At 33.4% G+C, this 23,388-nt stretch overlaps 3 protein-coding genes and 1 pseudogene across 3 annotated transcripts; all 4 read left to right on the top strand.

Moving 5' to 3' along the window:
- The first annotated feature begins 1,802 nt into the window (after window positions 1-1,802).
- On the top strand, window positions 1,803-10,867 carry LOC145560170 (protein HEAT INTOLERANT 4-like). The gene is made up of 14 exons (XM_081621436.1): window positions 1,803-2,246; window positions 3,388-3,426; window positions 3,525-3,578; window positions 3,695-3,758; window positions 3,920-3,978; window positions 5,036-5,160; window positions 5,267-5,326; window positions 6,440-6,498; window positions 6,856-6,935; window positions 7,799-7,837; window positions 8,444-8,506; window positions 8,592-8,639; window positions 8,724-8,852; window positions 10,230-10,867. Exons 1-14 carry the CDS (start codon window positions 2,028-2,030, stop codon window positions 10,275-10,277), a joined length of 1,086 nt encoding a protein of 361 aa, XP_081477562.1. The 5' UTR covers window positions 1,803-2,027; the 3' UTR covers window positions 10,278-10,867.
- A 2,197-nt stretch (window positions 10,868-13,064) lies between these two features.
- Window positions 13,065-18,260, top strand: LOC145624486 (protein CPR-5-like). The gene is made up of 5 exons (XM_081677535.1): window positions 13,065-13,662; window positions 15,468-15,524; window positions 15,828-15,863; window positions 15,970-16,710; window positions 17,455-18,260. Exons 1-5 carry the CDS (start codon window positions 13,324-13,326, stop codon window positions 18,037-18,039), a joined length of 1,758 nt encoding a protein of 585 aa, XP_081533661.1. The 5' UTR covers window positions 13,065-13,323; the 3' UTR covers window positions 18,040-18,260.
- A 1,307-nt stretch (window positions 18,261-19,567) lies between these two features.
- On the top strand, window positions 19,568-21,089 carry LOC145637869 (B3 domain-containing protein REM16-like; annotated as a pseudogene).
- A 1,061-nt stretch (window positions 21,090-22,150) lies between these two features.
- On the top strand, window positions 22,151-22,580 carry LOC145637877 (B3 domain-containing protein REM16-like). The gene is made up of 2 exons (XM_081688890.1): window positions 22,151-22,186; window positions 22,284-22,580. The coding sequence occupies exons 1-2, from the start codon at window positions 22,151-22,153 to the stop codon at window positions 22,578-22,580; spliced, it is 333 nt and encodes a 110-aa protein (XP_081545016.1).
- Window positions 22,581-23,388: the final 808 nt, after the last annotated feature.

Consider the following 23,388-nt stretch of genomic DNA (forward strand, 5'->3'; position numbering starts at 1 on the left):
TAACATCACCAATTCACAAACATGCACATCAACAACAAGAACAAGACAACAAAATGATTTAAAACACTGGTCTCATTTTATGACAATGTTCTCAAAATTCAATCATAACAAAATCAAATTCAATTGGTTGTCCGACAACAACACCACCGATTCTTTACAGCACCAAAAACATCAACCATTAGGAAATGCGCCACCAAATTTGTCGTGGAAGATTTACTTTATCTTTTTATAAGTAGAGAGAAAAAAAAAAGGATTGAAAGGTTAACTTTCTCTTCCACAAAAGAGATAGAAAATGAAACAAAAATAAATTCGGGTAACATTAATTAAGAGGCGGATGATGAAGAGGTTGGAAGATATCATGTGAACGGACTCACAAAGTTTATTCTACACAATACTCTTCGTATTTGATATTTTGAGGCAATACTTACTATTGCCATTTAGTTTTTAAACACATAGCCCAACTGACAACCCCAATCATTTTTCACTTGACTGCTACAAAAAATGTGAGAATCAAAATATAGAAAGAAAGATACGATGCTCTTCCACATAACATTACAATTAACGCAACTCAACAGAGACAATGACATTGGAATTATCACCTTCAATTTCAACTCCTGAAAACTCTTGTCAGAGATGGAAGAACATATTAATTCAAAGAACAATAGCTCCCGTAACAAAAATAATAAAATAAAGAAACAATGATTTTTTCAAATGAAAAGATTCGAAATCTTAAACCAAATCCACTGTAATAATTTTACCGAGTCAGTAAAACAAAATTAAACATATTAAAATTCTTAACCGATTCTCATTCTCAATTTACATAAACAACCTATCCACTAATTTAAGAGAAAATTCAAGTTTATCAACATGATAAACATGAGTTGTTTATCAAAGGGTATATTGGACTATTTACTCATGAATAGTAGGGATAATTTTGCCATTTAGTATTTTTGTTAGGCAAATTCAACTAACAGCGTTAGCCTTGTCGTTAGTCAAAATTTACAAGCAAATTCATCTTCTTCACTAGAGAAAGTCGGCGAGTCGACCAAACGCCAGTGAGTTTGTAAGTCGATTTTTCTTCCAATTTGGTGTATGTATAATGGAAAAAATTCAGAAAATTATAATGGAGAAATTCAATCTTCAAGCCCAATTTTAGCTTTAATGGAGGGCATGGTCATCCTACCCTTTGGGGTTGACCATGCCCTTTATTTACCCTTATTTCTAGGGTTTTTCGTTTATATCGGCGCCGGAGGCGCCGAATGGGGTCATCTTCAATGTCACCGTCTTCAATGGTGTCGCCTTTGATGTGAGCTTCAATGGAGGAGGAAAGAGGAAGAAGAAGGATCATTATTTTAATTAACGACTTCATTGTTGAAGAAAATATGGTGATGAAAATGGTACCTTCCTCCATTGTTGAATGGAGAACCTAAGTCTTCTTTCTCTTTCTTCTGTTTTTAGGGAGAAGATGAGTAATTTCCATCAGTTAGGGACCAATCTTCAGCACATGATTAAAAAAAGGATGAAAATATTTTTTAATTAGCCAGCACGAGATTCTATGCAAGATAATAACCAAATTGTCATTTGATAAACATTTCAAGTTTATCAAATTGATAAACCTTGGCTTCTTCCTAATTTAAACACCCATATACGTCTTAAACTCTTAATTAGTTAATTGTAAATTTGTCATAAAATTACCTTACATAGGAGTAAATTTTTGGGTAGCGTAAAAACACCCCACCCAAAAAAAAAAAAATGGAAAAAGAGAAAGAATAAAGAAAAACCACCGTTGTTATCACGCCATTTTAGAGTTTGAAATACCCAAATCTGAAAAACACTGCAATTTCTCTCAATTTTCAACTTGAAATTAACGCAGTTATCCAACCATCCTCCCGCTCATATATATATTCATCTTCTTCCCCTCTTTCTCTCTCTTCACCGCCGACTACTTCTCTCTCAAACCCTATCTCTCTCTTCGCAATCTAATCTCTCTCTAGATTCTTCTCGAAGCTTCTTTGGTTTGTTCATCAATGGCGAAAAGGAAGCTTGCTCAGAGAAAAGGTGCTGCTTCCAAAAAGGCTAAAATTGCTGAGGAAGAGAAGAAGCATGAAGATACCGAAGTTGCGGTGTCTCGGGAAGATGAAGCTGTGAAGAAGCAGAAAGAGGAGCCGAAAAAAGTTGTGCGAAAACCTAAGAAGCGTACTAAGCCTGATGTTGAGCCTGAGTACTTTGAAGATCAGCGGAATTTGGTAATTTTTTGGTTTTGATTATTGTTTTTTTTTTTAATAAATGTGTTTTTGTTGTTCGATTGAATTAGTTTTGTACTGCATTGTGGAATTTAGGTTTATTTGATGTGTTTTGTTGTTTATTTTGAATTAATTTTGGTTTAATTTTGTACTGCATTGTGAAATTTAGGTTTATTTGATGCATTTTTGAGTTTGCTATAGATTTTATTTCATGTTGTGAGATTGTTTGTGGTTTGATTGTTTTGTAGGGTTTTTAGTTTGTTGAGAGTTTGAATTGCATCATGAATTTCTGTCTGAATTTGTGTTTTTTTTTTAAGAGATTAAAATTTACATAAATTTATTACCTGTTTATTGAATTGCATCAGTTTTCTTCACATACAAAAAAAAGCTGAATTCTTTTTTCATTCCTTTACCTGTAGTTTTGTGTTTTGGCATTAGCCTTGAATTTGCTCTGGATTTGTATGTTTGTCTTGTTTAATTTCGGCGGCTCTTAGAAGAGAATTTCATAAGAAATCAGCAGCTTTTTTGTTTTGGAAAATCCCAAATTTGAAAACATTACATATTTACATATGTTGGAAGAGAGCTAATTATAAATTACTACGAGTGCTTTTGAGAGAAGTTTATTACTTGAAACACTTCATGGGTACCTCACAAACAAGTTAATCTTCACAGTTTCTTTGTTGCTACTAAACTCTCATTAGTAAAGAATGGACAAACAATGCCCCATTAGTACTCTGTGTATAGGTTTTATGATAACAATAATCGACATGTCTAGAACAGTTTCACTAATCATACTGCGTATGATCAATAAAATAACGCTGGTCAACATTAGATTAGAGAAGGAAACAAGTTGTTACCTTGGGCCCAAAACAGCCCCACCATTCTTTCTCCTGTAAAGGCTTGGCACAATCAAACGACAGAGAAATATGCATAGGTGATAAAGAAAGCAACCATGCTATGTTAGCAATGATTTCATGGGTTTATGTGCTTAGAAAATAACAGGATACCTTGCACTTAGTCCCACACATACATTCACCTTCTAATAAGAAAACAGCTAGATGTGGAAGCATGTTTTTGTGTTGTACTATGAATGATGTAACCCAAATGCCCAAATTACAATTGATTTTTTTTGTTTCTTTTCCAGGAAGATCTGTGGAAAGAAGTATTCCCTGTTGGTACAGAGGTATGCCAGATTTATTCTGTTTAATTTGCTTTTGCTTCATTTTTTTGGTTTTTTGTTTAAGATAATGGGCCATATTGATAAGTTTTCTTTATTTCCAGTGGGATCAAATGCACTTGGTTTACCAGTATAATTGGAACTTTACAAATTTGGAGGTATGTTGCAAAGGAAAAGCTAGTTTGGTACTCTTTTTTGCAATGTTTTTGGTGTTATTGTGTTCTTGACTAGGCATTGCTAATTTTAACTAATTAAATGTTAATATGTTTGTCAGAATGCATTTGAAGAGGGAGGAGTGCTGCATGGAAAGAGAGTCTATCTCTTTGGTTGCACTGAACGTATGTTTTTTTTAGCCTTTTAACTGTTCTTGATTATGTGATGTTGATGTTATACTTTTGGTTCCATCATCAATGCCATGAATTGAAAGCTCATTTGTTTTAGCTTTTCGAGAATATTTTGTTGAGTTTTTCACTCCTTATTTGTTTTTTTATTTATGCAGCTCAAATGGTTCCTCTCGATAATGAGATGAAAATAACTCAGGTTCCTGTTGTGGTAGCGGTAAGTTATTTTTCTTAATAAATAGACATTAAGCATGGTTATTTTGGTTGCAAATAGCTATATTTTATGGCTTCTGGTTGAAAGAAGTTTCTCAGATTTGCCTTACAAAAGGCATGCTTTCATAAATTCCAAACCTGTTTAGGGCTAAATATTGCTATGATAAGTGTTCCGAACTGTACTTCACTCTCTGGGACTTTCCACTACTAAGTTTGTAAGAATATTTGGGGCAGTACCTTATACAACTATTAGGTGTAAAGGGTGGTGAATTCATCATCTCGTCTCAATCTTAAGTTGTATCTGCAGCAGGCTTACTCAACAAAGCAGAAAGGTTAAACCTTTCACTTTTCAACAGAATTTATGATATAAAAAGTGTGCATGAAATATTCTTCCTTCCCATTTCCATTATTATGCATCCGAAAGGCAAAAACTAAAATTGAGTGTTGGAAGAATGGAAGATAAGTTGCTTTCATCAAAATTCCAGCTTCATGTCTCCATGTAGGATCCTCATGTTAGTTGATCCAGATAATATACTTATTTTTCCAAGCTTTGCATGTCTTCCAACCTTCATTTTAGCTTATATATTTTTTAAATGTATATATTTGAGCACAAAATGCTTTCAATCTGCTTTTTAGTTTCATTGTTATATAGCCAGACCAATTTTATTTTTAAAGGCATTTGTTTTTCCTTGTTATTTTTAAAACTGAAGTTGTTCCTTGCTTCCAGTTTCTTTGTATTCCCTCCATCCTTTTTATTTTCCGAATTGCCATTTGCACATGATCTTGTGCAAGTGAAGTAGAGAGGAAGTAGGATCCAACTCAAGAGAAAATGCAGAGACAATTTCTTAGAAAGGAAATGGAGCAAGTAAAGACATAATTATTTTTATTTGTGCAAAGATTGTGCCTGCTGTTTTTATCGTCAAAGTAGTTGTAGAAAATAACCTCCCCCCCCCCTCCAAAAAAAGAAAGAAATTAAACCTTTTTTTGTCATATTTTTTCCTTGTTGCTGTATTGGTTTGTCTTTACCTTGTTTATTAACTGATATTGTTCTTTGTAATTAGATTGTGTCGCAATTTCCCCCTTCGGATAAGATCGGCATCAACTCAGTTCAAAGGGAGGCTGAAGAAATTGTTCCCATGAAGCGCATGAAGATGGACTGGGTACCATATGTTCCATTAGCGTATAGGTACCTAATTTTGAGAGCTTCCCTTTGTTTGTGTATATTTTTCCTTTTGGCTTATCCATTGTGTTTCAATGGCTGATGGCTAATAGTATGGTGTCTTAATTTTCAGGGATATTATGGCAGAAAGGTTGAAATCTGAGATCTTTATCTTGAGATGCACTCAGAGAAAGTATGTTTCCGTTTTGGTCATTTAGCTCCTTAAATGGTTTCTTCTAGTGTTCTAATGAAGTGTTTGCAAATTTCTTAATTTAGTCTTTCAGCTACTTTGTCTGTCGTATGGTCCAGATAGAGTTCAAGAAACATGCAATCTTTGTTTTTGTGTGTCCTGAGACTCCTGACTAATTTATGCTAATTTCCGTTTTAGTATGTTTCCGTTTTGGTCATTTAGCTCCTTAAATGGTTTCTTCTAGTGTTCTAATGAAGTGTTTGCAAATTTCTTAATTTAGTCTTTCAGCTACTTTGTCTGTCGTATGGTCCAGATAGAGTTCAAGAAACATGCAATCTTTGTTTTTGTGTGTCCTGAGACTCCTGACTAATTTATGCTAATTTCCTTTTTTCCTTTTTTTTTTTAAAATAATAATTTGGGCACAACTAGTCTGAAACCATGTCACAGCCTGGCTATGTTGATTTTCATTTGCTTGTGCTGGAGAAGTAGTGCTTGACTCACCCGTATATGGATCTGAATACCATTGTAGTTTGCTCATTGGTGCTGTGTGTTGTAATGGCGTGTGACCAATTTGTTCCATCTGAACCTGTCTTGGTGTTTCAAAAAAAAAGAAATAATAAAAAATTTCCCCTCTATTTATATGAACCGGTGGAGTTTTGTAGCTTCCTGTAGTATTGTTTTGATAATCATAAGTAGTAGGATAAAGTGTAAATAAACTCCTTATAATAGCTGACAAATTTCCATTGTTGATCAGATGAAGTAGGATTGTGATTATAAGGTTATTGGGAGAGTAAAGAAATTGTCAAGTTGTCTTGTTCAATGAACAAAGAAGATGAGTTTATAATGGCACTTGTTCGGGCGCATTAAGTTTTACTCTTTACTCTATGGATGTGCATTCAAATTTGGAGCTTCACAAGTTTTATTCTTAGTTTTACTCTTTACTCTTTAAATTTATTCTTTATCATAGAGTTGCTATCCTGTCTAATATTTATTTCATTTTGATAACCCTGTTTTGTTTTCTATTAGTATCTATAGTTGGTAGCTATGTGGACATCTTATGCTTAAAAGCCGAGCTGTTGGGGCAGTTCTCATTTATAATTTGTTTGATATCTGCAGGTCTGCGTTAAGGCATTTGAAGGAAGATCGTGTCAAGGCATATGAGTATTGTTTACCTTGTGAGTTCCCAACACAATTTGTTTGCTGTCCAGTTTCTAATGTAATGGCTTATAGAGTTCAGTGAAAATAGAAAACCTGACTCAAGTATATGGATGGTTGACTTCATATCCATGTTTATGGGAAAGGGTATATAATCTTTTATGTTAAAATTCAGTCTAAGCTAAAATTTGTTGCTCGATTTCATATTATATTCTCTCCCCTTGCACATTAGTATGTTAAGAGACATAGTAGCCATTGGCTGTGTTTGGCTAACTCTGATAGCTTGATATAACTATTTGATTCTTTGCTCTACTATTGCCATGTGGCCATTATATTATTTTGTAACAAAATTATGCTAATGCCTAACTTTTTGGCAGATATCTACCAACCTATGAAAGAAGACGAGTTTGAACAGAATACTGTTGTTACATGTTTATTTGATATGGATCCAAAGCCGGTAAGATTTAGTGATCAAAAAGTTTGATGGTTTTATTGAACAACTTTCGTTTTTTCTCAGGGTAATTAATGAAAAACCCCTAAGATAATCTGGAAAGTAACTTCTTTTTCCACAGAAAGATTTGACTTGCATGTTTTTTGAAAAGAAAAGTTGGAGATCTACTATCATATTTGTAAGTGGGATAAATGAAACTTTAGGCAGAAAGATCTGTGAGTAGAGGAGTAGAGAGAGGTGACGTAAAAGAGGTAGATCAAGATGGGGATGAGGAAATGGGATATTACGATAAACAGAGGGATGGTAATTGTTGAGTTTGGAATTAGAGGGGGGGGGGGGGGGAGGGGTGTTAAGATACAAAGAGGTGTTATGGTATGGATGTTGTGTAGGTTAATTGAACCAATAAATCCCTTTGTATCCTGCGTAACTATGAACTCAACCTATTGCTGCAATTTCTTTCTTCTTTAATTTCAAAGTTGGTGGATTGGTGCTATTTTCTTGTTGAAGGTGCTGGCTCACCAATTAAGCTAAATTTGTTCACATCTACCTGTGTATTTTTATATATTTATATTTATTTTTTAAAAAATTGGTATAACACAGCAACACATGTTTTAGTTTTTAGATTTTGCTGTAATTTGATTGTTGAATGTGTTGCCAAACTTGTTCAAATATACTCAGTTTTTTTGGCAGTACACAGAAACATACGTTTTAAGTCTTTATGTTGAATTTGATGTCCTTTGATGATGACAAATATTTTAATTTATAGATGGTGACATTCTATGTAATATGATTGAATACCAATGATTTTTGTACTAACTTGTATTTTTTTTTTTTGAGGAATACTAACTTGTATCTGTTACCTGTTGCAGGTAATGATTGAATTTGATTGGGAATTTGATGAAGTTGAGGTATGATGTCTGTTACCTATTGCCTCTTTATATGAAGTCATTTTAATTCTGTTTTAACCCAGCAATTCTATTGTCAAGATTTTGCTACATCAGATATGACCACATAATAAGAGAGTAACATACTGACAGTTTGTTGTGAATTCTGTATTTATCATTTTTTTTTTCTTCTGTTTTGACTATCTTGGTGTAACGGACTTCTTCAAACTCTCAAATTACAGTATGTGAACAGTAACTAAAAAAATAGGGGAAGGTTGATTCTTGGCTGGCATCAATGGTTGAAATATAATTTCAAGGATAGTAGCCTGTGGCTACAATTCTCCGACTAGTAGCTTTAGGCCACAACACTCAAATGCGTAAGCAGATACAAATAATTGACTGCCCTTTCATGCTACTTTCTCGGTTTGGTATTTATATACAAAGTTTGTCTGCGTTGACAACTACCCAATAAGGATTCTAGTTGTTGTCCGCTACGAATTGTGGCTGCTGCTCCTGTCCACCATTCATCGTGGTCTTCTTTTTCTTTTTCTTCTGGCATATCTGAAAGGCAGAGGTTGCCTCTCTTGCTCCATCCCAGTTGGTCCTTATGCTTTGCTCCTTCAATTTCAGGAATACACTGATAAACTTATAGAAGAAGAGGAACTTCCTTCAGAGGAGAAGGATAGATTCAAGGTTTTGTTTTGAGCTATGTGATATTTTAAATTTTCTTTTACTTTTCTAAACCTAATGCGAGGAAATTTTTCTGTTATTGCCTCAGGAATTTCTTAGAGAGAAAGTACGGGAAGCTAAAAAGGAAAATCGGGAGGTGTGTTATAGACAAGATTTGGCTTTGGGAGTGTGTTGTAATTATAAATTATCATCATATAATATGTTATATCATTATTTGCAGGCTAGGGAAGCTCGTAGGAAAGCATTGGAGGAGATGAGTGAGGAAACAAAAGCTGCATTTGAAAATATGAGATTCTACAAATTCTATCCTGTGGCTACACCAGATACTCCTGATGTATCAGGTGTGAAGGTAGAGTTCTGATCACCTTTTGCTGTTGTTTGATGTGCCTGTCTGATATAGTTAGATATTCTTAGATAAATTACTCTTTTTTAGTAGGTAGCCACACTCCTGTTGTTGGTAAATGGGCAGTGCTTTAGTGGTACCCCTGGTAGGGCACTGCATGTTCCCTGTTTATTATTACTAAATATTTCACCAAGTTGGTGTTAAAAATTATCTGTGAGTATGTCTTGCAGTGGCCTACTATTACGCAAAAAATGTGAAAAAGGTCGAGCAGGTTTCTGTTTAGCCTCTTTGTCGTGTGGTATTTGTTATTCTTTGCTCTGTATGATGAGATTGTGCATGCCGCCATTTAAAACAAGTAATGAAATATATTGCTTATCAAAGTTGACCATGATATCTCTATGGTCTTACCTCTACGTTTGGGCTCAATTCTCATTCATGCCGGGAGAGGCTGGGTCCCCTACCTACTTTCCTAGTAGGTGGTGCGTCCAATTAAAAGATTTACTAGGTGAAAGTGTATGTATATCTGGATAATTGATAGAGGAATGTAGGTAGTAGGCGTATTACAGAAAATATATATAGGAGTGAATGATTAAAGGTTTTGACACAGAGCATGAGCTTGGGCTTCATTCTTTTTTCTTATCTGACCTTGTAAAGGTTTACTGATCTGAACTTATATTTTTTTTTGAATTCAACTTTGTATCTCTTATCATAACTTATATTTTATGGTGATAAGAAAATAGTCATACAGAGTAAATATAGGAGTAAATGGTTAAAGGTCGTGACACAGAGCATGTAACTTGGGCTTCATTCTTTTTTTTTTTTCCTGACCACTGATCAGAATTTTGATTTAATTTTGAATTGAACTTAGTATCTCTTATCATAACTTATATTTGTATAGTGATAAGAGAATAGTTTTACATTTTTTTTTTGGGTAATGAATCCTATATTCTAATATTGAAGAGGTTTCATGGTTGTTATTACTCTTTTTATACTTTATTTGTTTATGTTTTCATTTGAATTGTTCCATGGGTTTGTGATATATTGCTCAAAATTAACGATTTATGAAAATTTATTCAAGTCAGTAGATACATGCTATTATTGAACTGTTTCGTTTGCAAGTGATTTCTATGATTGCCAAATATCAAGTGCTTATTTCCTGTTCAGCTTGCCTACACTTGACTTTTCAAAATTCCTGCCAAGATCATCAGGGAATTTGTTTTTGGAATTGTTGATTACTATTGTGCTCCCTTCATCTATATTTTACTATGAATTCCAATCTCATCTATTCATTGGCATCCTGGTTGTTCCTTATAATGATTATTATTATAATTCTCATTTTTACTGTTGATATAGACTGCCAGTCTAATTCATATCTCCGTGCAGGCTAGTTTCATTAATAGGTACTACGGGAAGGCTCATGAAATCTTCTGATGGATGTCAATTTGGCAGAGTGTTGCTCATGAAGAAACTGCAGCGTCTCCGACAATATTTTCTGCATTTTTTGGAGTGCCATTGCTATGGCTATTAGTTTTAAGGTTGGGAGATTAGAAACTCCCTGGGGTACAACCATGGTTGCTCATTCAGCCCCAGACATTAACACAGCGGAAGGCATTGTCATACTTGATAGTAGGTGATAAGTAAGCTGTTACTGTTAGCGAATTTAATTGTACTATACATGTTGAGAAATTTTTTTTGTCTACTAAAGAACTTGAATATTTGGAAATGTAGCAAGCCTTTCAAATAGCTTATATTAGGTTCTGAATTCCCTGTATTGCCAGACATCAATTTTCCGATTGCTCTTTAGAATGATACAGCGGCTTACAGCCCATACAAGAATATATATTTGCTATCGTTTCTGGCGGATTGACTGTTGAGCCTTGTTATTGAAGAATGCTACACAGCGAAGTAGTTAAATGGCAGGCTTCACTGTCTTAGCCTTTATAAAATTCGAGTAATGATTGTGTCAAAAGATGTTATTTTGTATCCAAAAAATCAACTACTCATGTTGAGCTTGTTTTTCATGTCTTAGGTTTTCTCACTTCAGCCATTTTTTCCCTTCATTTGTTGGTCTTTGTCGCATAAATAGGTAAAAGAGTGATTTTCCTAAATAATGCTAAAATACAAATTAATTCCCTATATAAGTCGGTTTAACAGCTATTTTTCACAATATCGTCCACGTAGGATCAATTTCTAGGTTTGGAATTTGACAGTATAAAACCTCTACTTTAGCTTTCACTACTGGCTCTTTATATAGAATTGCTAGGTATTAGAGGTTTTACATAAAGAACCACTAATACCAATAGAGGTTTTATGTTTACAACCGGTAATACCAATGGAGTTTCTATGCATAGAACCTCTAATACCATTAGAGGTTTTATATTAGTTGAAACCGCCAACAATATTAGTTGTTTTATACTTGCAAATACCAAACCTTGAAATCGAGCCTACATGGACGGTATTGTGGGAAATAGTTTTTAAACCAACTAGTGTGTAGCCCGGGCATTGTACCGGGTAGCTACTTCTATAATTCTTTTGTGATGATGTTTTGATATTTATAATATTAAATATTTTTTTTTATTTTTTTGTAATTAGACTTTGTGAATATCAATTCTATATATATATATATATATATATATATATATATATATATATATATATTCATGCTTATAGCATACTTGATGGTTAAATAACCATTCTTCTTATAAGAGGTTGGGTGTTTGAATTTCCTTGTCATCATCTTTTATATTTACATCCAGATAAGTATGTCAAAACAAAAATTAAAAAAATCGCTTATTGGTAAAGCATGAAGAGGGGAAGAAACTTCAATTTTTTCCTTGTCAATTGGTAAAGCATGAAGAGGGGAAGAAACTTTAATTTTTTCCTTGTCAATTGTAATGTGTTTTAAAATTTGGAATTATTTTATTAATCCCATTTTTTATTTTTTATGACATGATTCCAATTTAGAGGTTAATTTTGTTTGGGTTTGTCTTTTAATTCTTTTAGATGATGTGTAAAAAAAAAAAAAACTTTTAAATGCATGATTCCATGGAAAAAGAGATGGCAAAATCATTGCTCATATATTGCTAAGTTGTTTTCCTTTTTTTTTTTTTTTTTTTTTTTTTTTTTTTTTTTTAACAAATGCTAAGTTGTTTTCCTTATCCTACTACTAATAATCGTTTTCCTATTTAATTATTCCTTACTTATCCCTCTTATGCTTATCCCTATGCCTTGTATCAAACATTGGAGAAACGTAAATCAATTTTCTAAATTTATAGCGACAAGACCATAACATAGAGTCAAAATTAACAAAACTCGATAGTTAAATAATGAACATCACATCTTGTGTGGCTGGTCACACTATATGAACGTTTGAAAAAGAACATAGTAACCCTTATAACAATTATTGAGTAACCCCTGTAATACTACCCGAGTAACCTCTACAACACCAACCGAGTAATCCCTAGGCCAGTAGGCCCCTACCACACGCGTGCCCTTATAAGAATTATTGAGTAACCCCTGTACTACTACCCGAGTAACCTCTACAACACCATCCGAGTAATCCCTAGGCCAGTAGGCCCTACCACACGCGTGAAATAACACTGTATCATTGAATGAGTAACCCCTTTAATACTAAAGATGTAACCCCCATAATGACTAATTACACCAATTGTCAGTCCACATATAAGAATTTGTGAATTTTGAAAATAACACATTTTAACTAGTAAAGGGAGTAGAGGGTGGTAGGGCTGTAGGGTGATTTTTTTTTTTTTTTTTTTTTAATTAATTAAGTACTTCCTCCGTTACGAATTACTCGCAACAAAGAGGTATTGTGAGACATAAAATATTCCTTTGTTGCGAGTAATATTTGACAAAGGGAGTATAACATTTGTTTCAAAAAAAATTAAAGAAAAGTAAAAAAAAAAAAACAAAAAAAAAACTATACTTAATTATATTTTGTTTTTTTTTTTACTTTTCTTTAATTTTTTTTAAGACTAATCAGATGTCAACACGTGTCATGTAACTTGCTACAACATATTAAATAATTGATTGGGACTATTTAAAGCATATTGAAATTAAAGGTAAAAGTATTAAAAAATAATCAAAAAGTGAGATTGTTTTAGGCAAAAAAGCCAAAGGTCGGATTATTCTGATTAATTTTTTCCTTTTTACTTTGACTTGTTCTAGTTTCATTGTGTATCTAAACTTCTTAAGCTTTCTTTGAACTCCGTACGCTCTTTCGTTCCAAAACCATGTAAAATTGTAAATTCAGAACCAAAAAGAACTTGTACTTCCAAAGTTCCAACTTTCCAAGTACCAACTACTCCCAAACTTGGTCTCAATTTCCAACGGTAAACAAGATCACAATTCACAATTCATTCATTTTTCAAAATAAAAATCTAAACTTTACCCGCTTTCTTCTTCCTCAATACCCGTAAATCCAAATCAAATGCTTCATTAATTTAATCAATCCCTAATTATGGGGATTCACAACTCCCCTTCTTCCTCTCTGCCTCTTCAACCCTCCGATGAACAACCACCTTCAATCACAACCGTTAATCACACTCTCTCCGAAACCCCATCTCAGCCCTCTGATTTCCCGTCAAAACCCCAAATCAACGGTTTTAAATCAACCCGGAAATTCAAGAAACGTGCTGCTGATGAAACTTCCTCTGCTTCGTCTTCCTCTTCAATTCAGAGAGGAATTAGAATCCCTAATAAGCGCAAAAACCCTAGGTTTTCTGTTCGTCGAAGCGCTACCGATGTCGAAGCAATTGCTTTTCCTCTTGGGATGTCGATTGCCGCTGTTTTGGCTCAGGTTTGATTGAATTTCTATATTAAAGTTTTGATTTTTATGCTTATATTATGATTTATTTGGGGTTGAATTTGAGGAATTGGTCTATTTGGGTGTTTTTATTCATGGGTTTTTGATTGAATTTATGTATATTTTATGTAAATTGAAGTTTTGAAGTATAGAATTGCTTATATTTATTTGCTGTGTAAAAAGTTTGTATTTTTTTGGGTTTTTTTAACAGTGTTTTTGCTGCTTTCATGCTTTGGATATTATGTGTTCTATATATATAGTAAAAGTTTAGTATATGTACTTAATTCAAATAATTTACTGGAAATTGGCTTGGATTTGAATTGTGGATTAAATTTGAGCTCTTATTCAATTTGGATGTGTTGATTTTCTGATGTATGTTCTATTGTAGTAGTTTCATGGATGCGCATTGATTGATTGGCGGCTAGGACATTTTGGAATACAAATGTATTATTATAGTATAATGTAATATTAGGATTGTATTTTGTGATCTTGCAAATGTTTTTTTTTGTGAAGTGAGTAGCAACCTTTGGATTCATGGCAACATTCTATTGCATTTTTCAGTGCATTACTTTGACAAGAAGTCGAGTGCTAGAAGCAGATGATTGCCAGATTTGAATCCTGGCTTTTGTTGATAAGTTAATGTCCATGGTTAACCTGCTTGATCTCATTCACTATCACCATACTTTGGAAGTAAACATTTCGTCACATTCTATTATGTTTATCGGCATATGTTGTGGATGAGGAGCCTCAGTCGATTTCTCTATGAATCAGATTTACTATTCTTATATATATGAAGTGGTTATTTATGTGATGGTGACTTGCTCACTTGTTCAACTGTTGTCTTGACTTGTTCATCAACTTGCCTTATGGGATTAAGGCTTTGTTGCCTATCAATGTGCAACTTTGGCCATTATTATCTCTAATTATCTGTAAGCAAATATTATACAATGGTGAATGTTTGAAAATGACATTGAGGCAAATCTAACATGATCTTATCTGACTATGCTATCCTTGCACATGTATATGATCAAAGATGGTCAACGATGAGTATATAAAGAGTGCAAAAAGCCTATATGGTACCACCTTTAAATTAAAGGGAAGTGTCTTACAATATTAGAAATATTTGATGAGAACTGATACTCCATTTCATCAAATTTTAGTTTTTTAATGGTAGAGTGTCTTGTAAGCAATGTAGTTTTCCTTTGATATTTTCTTTAGATATTAAATTTTTATAAAGCTCAATATATTGACCAAAGTTAGAACTTTATTTTTTTTAAAAACATCCTTTTGGCTTAAAAGGGTATAAAATATACTGTGGTTAGCAAAACAGTTTTTGGTTTTTATTCCGTTTCTTATATTATTATTGAACAGATTCTGAATTTAGTTAACTTTTATACTTTGATGTTATTATGTTAATCTTTAAATTATAATTGAACTATGATCTAAGAATCAAAGTATTGGATAGTGGTTAGGTCACTTAGGTGCAGTTTCTTATAAAGTTTTCAGGTATCAATTCTGGATGACATCATGATTTATTAATTTCCACTTTATATCTGATTAAACAAGTAAAATTTTTATTATGAACTTTCTTATATGGGATTATCAGATGAGAGTCAACTCTTTAAGGTTTGATTTTTTTGGTTATAGTATATTAGTATTATGTATTGTGCTTTACCTATCTAAATTATTAGTACCAGCTTTGGATGACCTAAAAAAATATTGTAGCAATTACTATATTTGTTCTATGTTTGTATTGTATTGCTTGTTTGTACGTCTGTTGATCTAGTTGTTGCTTTCAGATCTTGGAGAAGAAGGACTTGACGAATGAGAATGTTGCCGTTGATCATCTAGCGATGGTAAAACTAACTTTTTTTTTTTTTTATTTTTTTTATTTTTATTTTATGTATCATAGCACATTGGAAGTGTGTCACCACATATTACAATGTGTTTTAGTGTTTTTGAAGTAAAGGTGGTTTATTTGGATAAAGTTGGAATTTTGTTCATTACCAGCTTACATTGAAATTATATATATATACTAAATGCCATTTATTTGTTGTCAAATGTGTGCATCAGTTGTTTTCACAGCCTCTACATATCTCATATTTACCCAATGTTATAAATACACGACTTACGTGACTCCTTATGTCTTTGATATACAGATCTGCACTTCAGCTGTGAGGGAATCTTTGACCAATGTAAGCCACTCTTCAATCTAGCGCTGAACCCATATGATTTGTAGTAATGCTTCCACAAGACGTTCGATCATGGATATTTCCTTTGTTCCTTGATTGTGGCACCCAGGTATTTGGCGACAAGTTTGATGCTTTTGCAAGAAACTTTGAGAAATCTTTTGAAAGTACCCTCAGCACTCTCAGATTAATTAAAAATTCATCTGTAGACGTTAGAGAAGATCAAGTTAGGAATGATGTTGGCAATTGTATTTCTGGTGAAACCCAATCCATCTCTGTAAACAATGGATATTGTTCTGCAAAAAGATTTGATATTGCAGACGGTTGCACAATACCAGTAAATCATTCTACTGGGGCTCAAGGACGTATGAAAACAGTTGGAGAGGAAGAAGACATTCAATCAGCAGATTCTAGGAACCAGGATCTTCCTCTGCAAGGGCATATAAGCTCGCAAATTGTTATTTCAAACATGCGAAATCACTTGAGCAACCATTCAGTGCTCAGTACTGTTGAGAAATCTGTTATTGAGCAAACCCGTGCAAATGATCTAAAGAGTGTTGAAATAGGTCTAATAATGAGAAAGTTGCAGCTGAAAGAAACTCAACTGGCTCTTAATTCTGATTTGAATTTCTTGGAGAGATGTAAATTGTCTCTAGGAATTTCAAGAACATCTTTTAAAGCCGAAAAGTTCAAGAATCAATTGGAAGAGACAAGACATAGTGAGCTCCTCAAAACATGTGCGGACTTTCTTGTTGCTGACTTGCTTATAATGTCAGGGTGCCTTGGCTATGGAGTGTATGCGTTTTCATATGACAATCTTCGCCAACTTAGTAGATCATGCTCTGCTTACGAGGTATGGAAAACCTGTTTATTTTTGAGATAGCTAACATAGCTTTTAGTGAGTCCAGTCATCCACATTTTTGGCTCTGGATTACTGTTTTAGCCATTATTTTTAGCTTCCTACTATGTAATGTTACGGAGTCATGCAGATCCTATACTTCTTTGCAGTGGCCAATGGACCATATTTCAACTGAAAAACTTCTCTATTCTTTTTGGCGTTTGGAAATTTTGGTGTTTGTTGAGGAAATCTGTAGGACCCTTTGGCTCTGACCAAGAGAGAAGTGACCAGCTATTATTATTATCTTTTTGGAGGGGGTGGGGATGGATTCGTCAAGTTTGAGATTATTGCATATTACAATAGAGTTCCACAAGGTTTTTTTTCTTTTCGTCTTTGTGAAAAACTAGATAATTTCTTCATTTGTGATTCAAACCATATGCCAAGAAGTACCGGGAATACTACTGCCCCAAATTGAGGTTCCAGATTTCTTTCTAAAACACAAAGAAATGAACCTAGCCCCATGCTTTCTACATTAGTTGGTAATACCAAAAAGTTCTACCTATTGTGTTTGAATATTTAACTTCTAAAGATTCCAAATCATCTAATATAACCTTTAAAATCAGAATTATTTTTTGGAAGATTAGAGGTTGTAGTTTGGAATTTAGGATTATATGATTTTAGGATGTCCTTCCAATATGTCATTTTTGTTTGTTCATGGATGCACACCACTGCCTTATTCTTTATTTATATTTTTTTCAGGTGTCAAAATCCTGGTGGATCCCGAAACCAATGGCATCATTTAATTCAGGCCTCCAGACCCTAAAGTGTGAGGTTCAAGTGTACAGCAGGATGCTGTTTGGTTTGCTGATGATTTTAGCCATCACTTATGTGCTAATCCAACGCTCTGAAATTTCGAAACAAGCCATGCCTATCACCTTTCTGATACTGCTTTTAGGGGTTGGCTGTGGTTTTGCTGGAAAGCTTTGTGTTGACACATTAGGAGGTGATGGTTATCAATGGCTCATGTACTGGGAGGTTTTGTGCTTATTGCACTTCTTCTTAAATGTTTTTACGCCATTCTTCTTTTACATACTTAATGGGCCAATTCAAGTATCTCAAGAGAAAAAGTCTCGCGTGATCTTCCCCTTTTGGATGAGGCGTTTGTTGTTCTATCTCATTCTTATTTTGATTCCAATCTGTTGCGGTTTTCTGCCTTTTGCGAGCCCAATATCTTGGTGGGAAGAACACTTCTCAAAATTGATCAGAAATTATATGTTAGCTGCGTACGTTGAAGGTTATGATGAGGGGAGTGATTACCATAATCACGGCGAAGTTGAACTGTAATACTATGTATTTTTTTTTACTCTTCTACTCATTCCGAGTTATTTCTTGATATGCCTTGCAGAGGTTTTGTTTTGGTGCATCTGTATCTATGGTAGTTTTTATTTAGGCAGTTGTCTTTTGTGTAATGTTATTTATGGGATATTGTTTAGTAAACTGTTTCATATGTATGTTCAAGCACATTGTAGATTAATAAAACCGCGATTACTTTGTTGATTTGTGAATAGAGTTGGATTATAAACCATTTTTTACCCCATCAATTAACTAATACCAAAACAGAACATGCTTACATCTACGTTGTATAGTTATTTTTTTTAAAAAACATGCATCATTAATGTAATGTATTGTATACTAGTTTTAAATATTTTCAACACAACTAATCAGCAATATTTTTTTTCTCAATTTAATTTTAATAATTTTGGCCTTATTATTTCAATTTTCTTATACACATTGCATTTGTATATTTCATATGAATTGCCTCATTTTTTTATATTATATCACAAATATTAATTATGGTAAAATTTGTTACTACCGTGCGATGCACGGGCACTAATCTAGTTAACGTATAAAATTAACAATTTAGGGAGTTTTGCTCGAGCCTTTGGCTAAATATACCAAAATTGACCACTGTTGATCCATATAAATTTCACGATCATGAAAGCTCGTCCTTTTGTAACTCTCTTGGCACCAAAAAAAGAAAAAAGTACAACTGAACCGGAACAGCCACAGGTAGGGCTGTACACCGGTCCAAAACCGGACCAGACCTTACCCGGATCTGAATGGACCAGGACCTAAATAATTGATTTTTAAGGCCGGAGACCGGACCTGAATTAACAGGTCCGATTCCGGTCCAGACATGAAAAATCAGGTCCAGTCCCAAACCCGAATAGACCTGATTATTGATTTTTTTTCTTTTTTTTTTTAAAAAAAAATAATATAAAACTGTTAGACCTGTTTATAAACCTGTTGTTTAAACCTATTTATGGACCAGTTTAAACCTATTATGGACCTGTTTAGACTTATTAAATAAAAAAAAGTAGCTTTACTGGTTTCACGTTCGGACCTGAAAATTCCGGGTTTTACCCAGACCAGACCTGAAACCCAGAATTATAGATTTTTAAAGACCGGGACAGGACCTGAATTCATCGATCCGATTCCGATCCGATCCAAATAGGTCTGGTTCAGGTCGATTTTCAGGTCTAGACCAGTTTTTGTACACCCCTAGCCATAGGGCATGTGACACCAATCTATTGTTGAGCTTATTTTTCTCAAATCAAATTTGTTAAAATGAGATGGAAAATTACTCCTACATGGCTACATAGCATTTATTTACTCCTAGATGGAAAGTTACATAGCATTTATTTAACGTGAAACATCTCCGATTTTAATACGTCGTGCATTCCTTTTCCTTACACTTTTATTTACTCGTAATTATTAATTTTACACAAAATAAAATTAACATTCTTAATTAATTTAGGGTTTTACTTCCATCTTTATTTTGATTTGGGGAAGATCAGCATTAACCCTGAAGATGAAGAATCCAGAGAAATGCAGGAGTTGGGAAGAGAATACTTATTGGCAACATTTTCATTCTGTGGACTTCTTTCAAATTCTTCCTTCTGATTTCCAACAACACCTTGTAAGTTTTTTTTTTGAAATTACTTTTATTACTTTTTTTTTCTCTTTAATTTTACTGTGCTCTTAATTTATAAGTTAGTTTTACAATTTTATTTGTTTAATTGTATATATTGGTCATTTGGTCACATTATTCACACACACACTTTTTGACTATGTAATGTGATTTTAATAATACTACGTAGTATAGTTAGGTGGGATCATAAATTATTGATAAATTTGTGTTAATTTATACTTTCAAAACATCATTTTTTAAATAATCTTTATTAAGAATGCACAAAGAATAAAGATGTTAATTGTTAAAGTTGTTCGTTGATAAACGTGAATTTTTCATTGACTTATTTAACATCATGATCATGTGTACCCTAAATTGCAAGTTCAAAACTTTAATATCAAATGTTACCTCAATACTAGGGGTTTGGTTTAATTTGAAAGGAATTTGTAAAATGGGCATAGGAATGCGAACAATTTCCTATACGAGTACTATTTTATTTGATCTTGGTTCATGCAACTGACCCCATTATGTTTAGATTAAGGCTTTGGGTATTGTATACCTCCGTTACATATTATGTGCATTTTGATTAATTGATTTGCATTGTTTCATCACCAGAAACTTCCTAAGAAATTTACTGCAAATGAGATTGCAAGGTTACCGGAGAATGTAATTGTGAAAGGTCCAAATGGAATTATCTGGCATGTCAATTTACTGAGTAATGACAGCAATATTGTTATGTTAACTGGTGATGTTTGGAAAGAGTTTGTCAAAGCTTACTCCTTGCAAAAGAATGACCTTCTTATCTTCAAGTATGACAGAAATGACAAATCTTTCGAGGTGTTGTTCTTTGATCAAACTAATTCGTGTGAGCGAGAATCATCTTATTTTGTGAGAAAATGTAGATTCGGATGAACAAGCAAAGAGTGATTCGTTTGAGTATATCATTTGTTCTTCTGACAGCACCGCTCACACAGGTTGTATGCTTGAACTCTAGTTCGTTAATTGATTTTTTTTAGTACTTCCTCCGTCCCAAAACACTTTTGTTTCTGTAATGTATCCAAAAGAGCTTCATTCTTTCTTTCTCTTTTACTTTTAACAACTATTCTTAATGTCCATGCCAATCCCAAATGTCAAAACTGTCAAGTTGAATTTAATTATGGGACGAAAAGGTTATTAATCTATATTACTAGAGTATGGTTAGCATACTGATATTTATGCGTTTGAAACAGATCGTGATCTTGATGAAGAACAGGATGAAGATGAACCTGGGGAATCAAACAAAGACAGATCTACTTCAAAACAGCAGATTTCTGAGAAAGATAATGAAAGTTCTCCAAAGGAAGTCCCATCTAATTGTTTGAAGAAAAGGAAGTCCATTGGTATGATTCTGAAAAGGTCTAAATTTATTTCTTTATCTATTTAAGCGTGATCTTTTCATAATACTGAGGAGGATGTTGACTCAGTGTGATAAGTGTATATGAAACAAAAAGGGTTATTTTTGTGATGAGTTTTATCTAATCAAGTGATCAGAGAAACTAAAGGAGTGTTATTATATTATAAACCTTATAAAAAAAAACAAAATGGCTGATCTTGTGCTAATATGTTTTTGCATTTTGTTTAAGGATCCGATAATGATGAAAGGGATAAACGAAGGGCATTCATTGAAGATGATTCCATTTCAAAGAACAAATGTTCAAAAGTGAATGGCTATAGTTCAAAGAAGACTCACTCTCATTCTGCTGCTAGTGATAGCGATAAAGATGGATCAGATTACGTTCCACTCTTTGAGAACATGAAAAGGAAGAGCTCCACTGGTATGGCTTCAGACGCTAGTTCATTTACTAGAACAGGAAGAGCATATTTGTTTATGTTGCAGTTGGGATCTTTTTTGCGTTTATGTTTGTTTTGCTTAACAAGAACTGTGTATTTATGCTTGGTGAAATTGAAGAGTAGTGAAAGAAAATAGAGAGAAATAGAGAAGTTGACAATTTGGTGCTCAAAAAGCCAAAGGTTTTAAAGGCACAAGTGAGGTCCTGAAATTTTAGTTTAGTGATCTGATTTTTGATGAATGAAGTTTGTTACCTTGGAGAGAAGACGAAACACTAAAAACATCAAGAGGTTGCAAAATTTTTGCTGATTTTTGTAAACTAAAACTGATTTTTGCTGAATCACTAGTGTATATCTTGTGTAGATAGACATACAGTCACTGATTATACTGATCTAACTGAATCGAGTTTTTCAAGATTGATTTTATTGATCAGTTGAAGAGCTATTTGGCCTTTGTACTGTAGGTACTAGGTGGTTTCTTTTGGTGCTACATAGATTACCATGTACTACTTGATAGAGTGCTATAATATGTTATCTTGTGCAGTTGTTGCCGCTGCAAGCTATAGATCAAACAGAAGGCCTGTAACGGAAGCAGAAAAAGAAAAGGCTGTGGCGTTGGCAAGTGAAAGTGCCATCGGTGAAAGCTTCATCATTGTCATGAGGCCTTCTCATGTATACAAGCGTTTTTCACTGGTAAAATTGCTTCTTCTATGAACCCCTGCCCTTAAGATCATTGATCAAATTTTGCAGCTTTTCTTGCTCAACCAACTATTGTAGCACTTATGTTTAGGTCATTCCTCGAAGCTGGAATCCTAAAGGGTTTTCACGCGATAAAAGACAAGATGTGATTCTTAGAACCAATAACAATACATGGGTGGTTAGCTTCTGTACTTCCAACAACCATGGACATGGAGGATTTGAAGGTGGATGGAAAAAATTTGCACTCGACAATTTCTTGGAGGAATTCGACTTGTGTTTGTTCGTGCCTGGTGGCCAAGAGAACAAGCGTTTTGTTCTGGATGTCAGCATTTTTCGAGTTGTTCCTGAAATTACTCCAGTTAGCCCTGTACATAAGAAGAACCACTGAGCATGTAGTGTTGAATGAAATATAAAAGCACATTTGTGTATTGGCGAAATGTTGTCTGCCTTCTCTCCAATTAGCTTTCCAACCATTGTGGACATTCAAATATATTGCAGCTTATATAGCTTAATATTCTTATTAGAGGTCACAAACAAGTTTGGCTTGGATCAATGTTGTTTAGTTACTTGCCATTTGATCAAATATTATGTTTGTCAATCTTTCTAATAAGTAAATCTTGATTAGAGGTGACAAACAAGTTTGGCTTGGATCAATGGCAACAAAATTAAGTTTAGTTCAATAAATCTGAGGTTAGTTTAGTATAAACATATAGTTTAAGTTCACTTTAGTAAAAACAGTAATTTTATAGAAGAAATATAATATAGAAAAAGTAAAAATATATTTGTTTCGGCATAAATAATTTCAATTCAATTAAATTAATTTCAATCCAACAACATTAATTTTAGTTTAGTAAATATATTTTCATTTTAGCGAAAATGAGGTAGAGTGAATAGGATTATGAGAAGACGAAAAATTATCAAAGCAAAATGAATGATACACCGTAGCATTTCTTATTTCTCCTCAAATTTAATTGACCAAGAAACTTAGATTTACTTCAATTCTTATGTCTTGTGAAAAATTCACACTTCACTAATTTTCCTTTTTGTTGGTCTTATAATGTTCACCAAACCACTATCCAATTTAAGAATCTTCATAATGTTAAACTTCACCATTTTATATTATTACTATATTTGTGTTTTAATAAGTCTTATACTCACCAAATGCAGCAATGTTTCAACACTTCCTTTTAATAAAA

The sequence above is a fragment of the Chenopodium album genome, chromosome 1 (genome assembly GCF_948465745.1).
Source record: "Chenopodium album chromosome 1, dcCheAlbu1.1, whole genome shotgun sequence".
Classification (NCBI taxonomy): Eukaryota; Viridiplantae; Streptophyta; class Magnoliopsida; order Caryophyllales; family Amaranthaceae; genus Chenopodium; species Chenopodium album.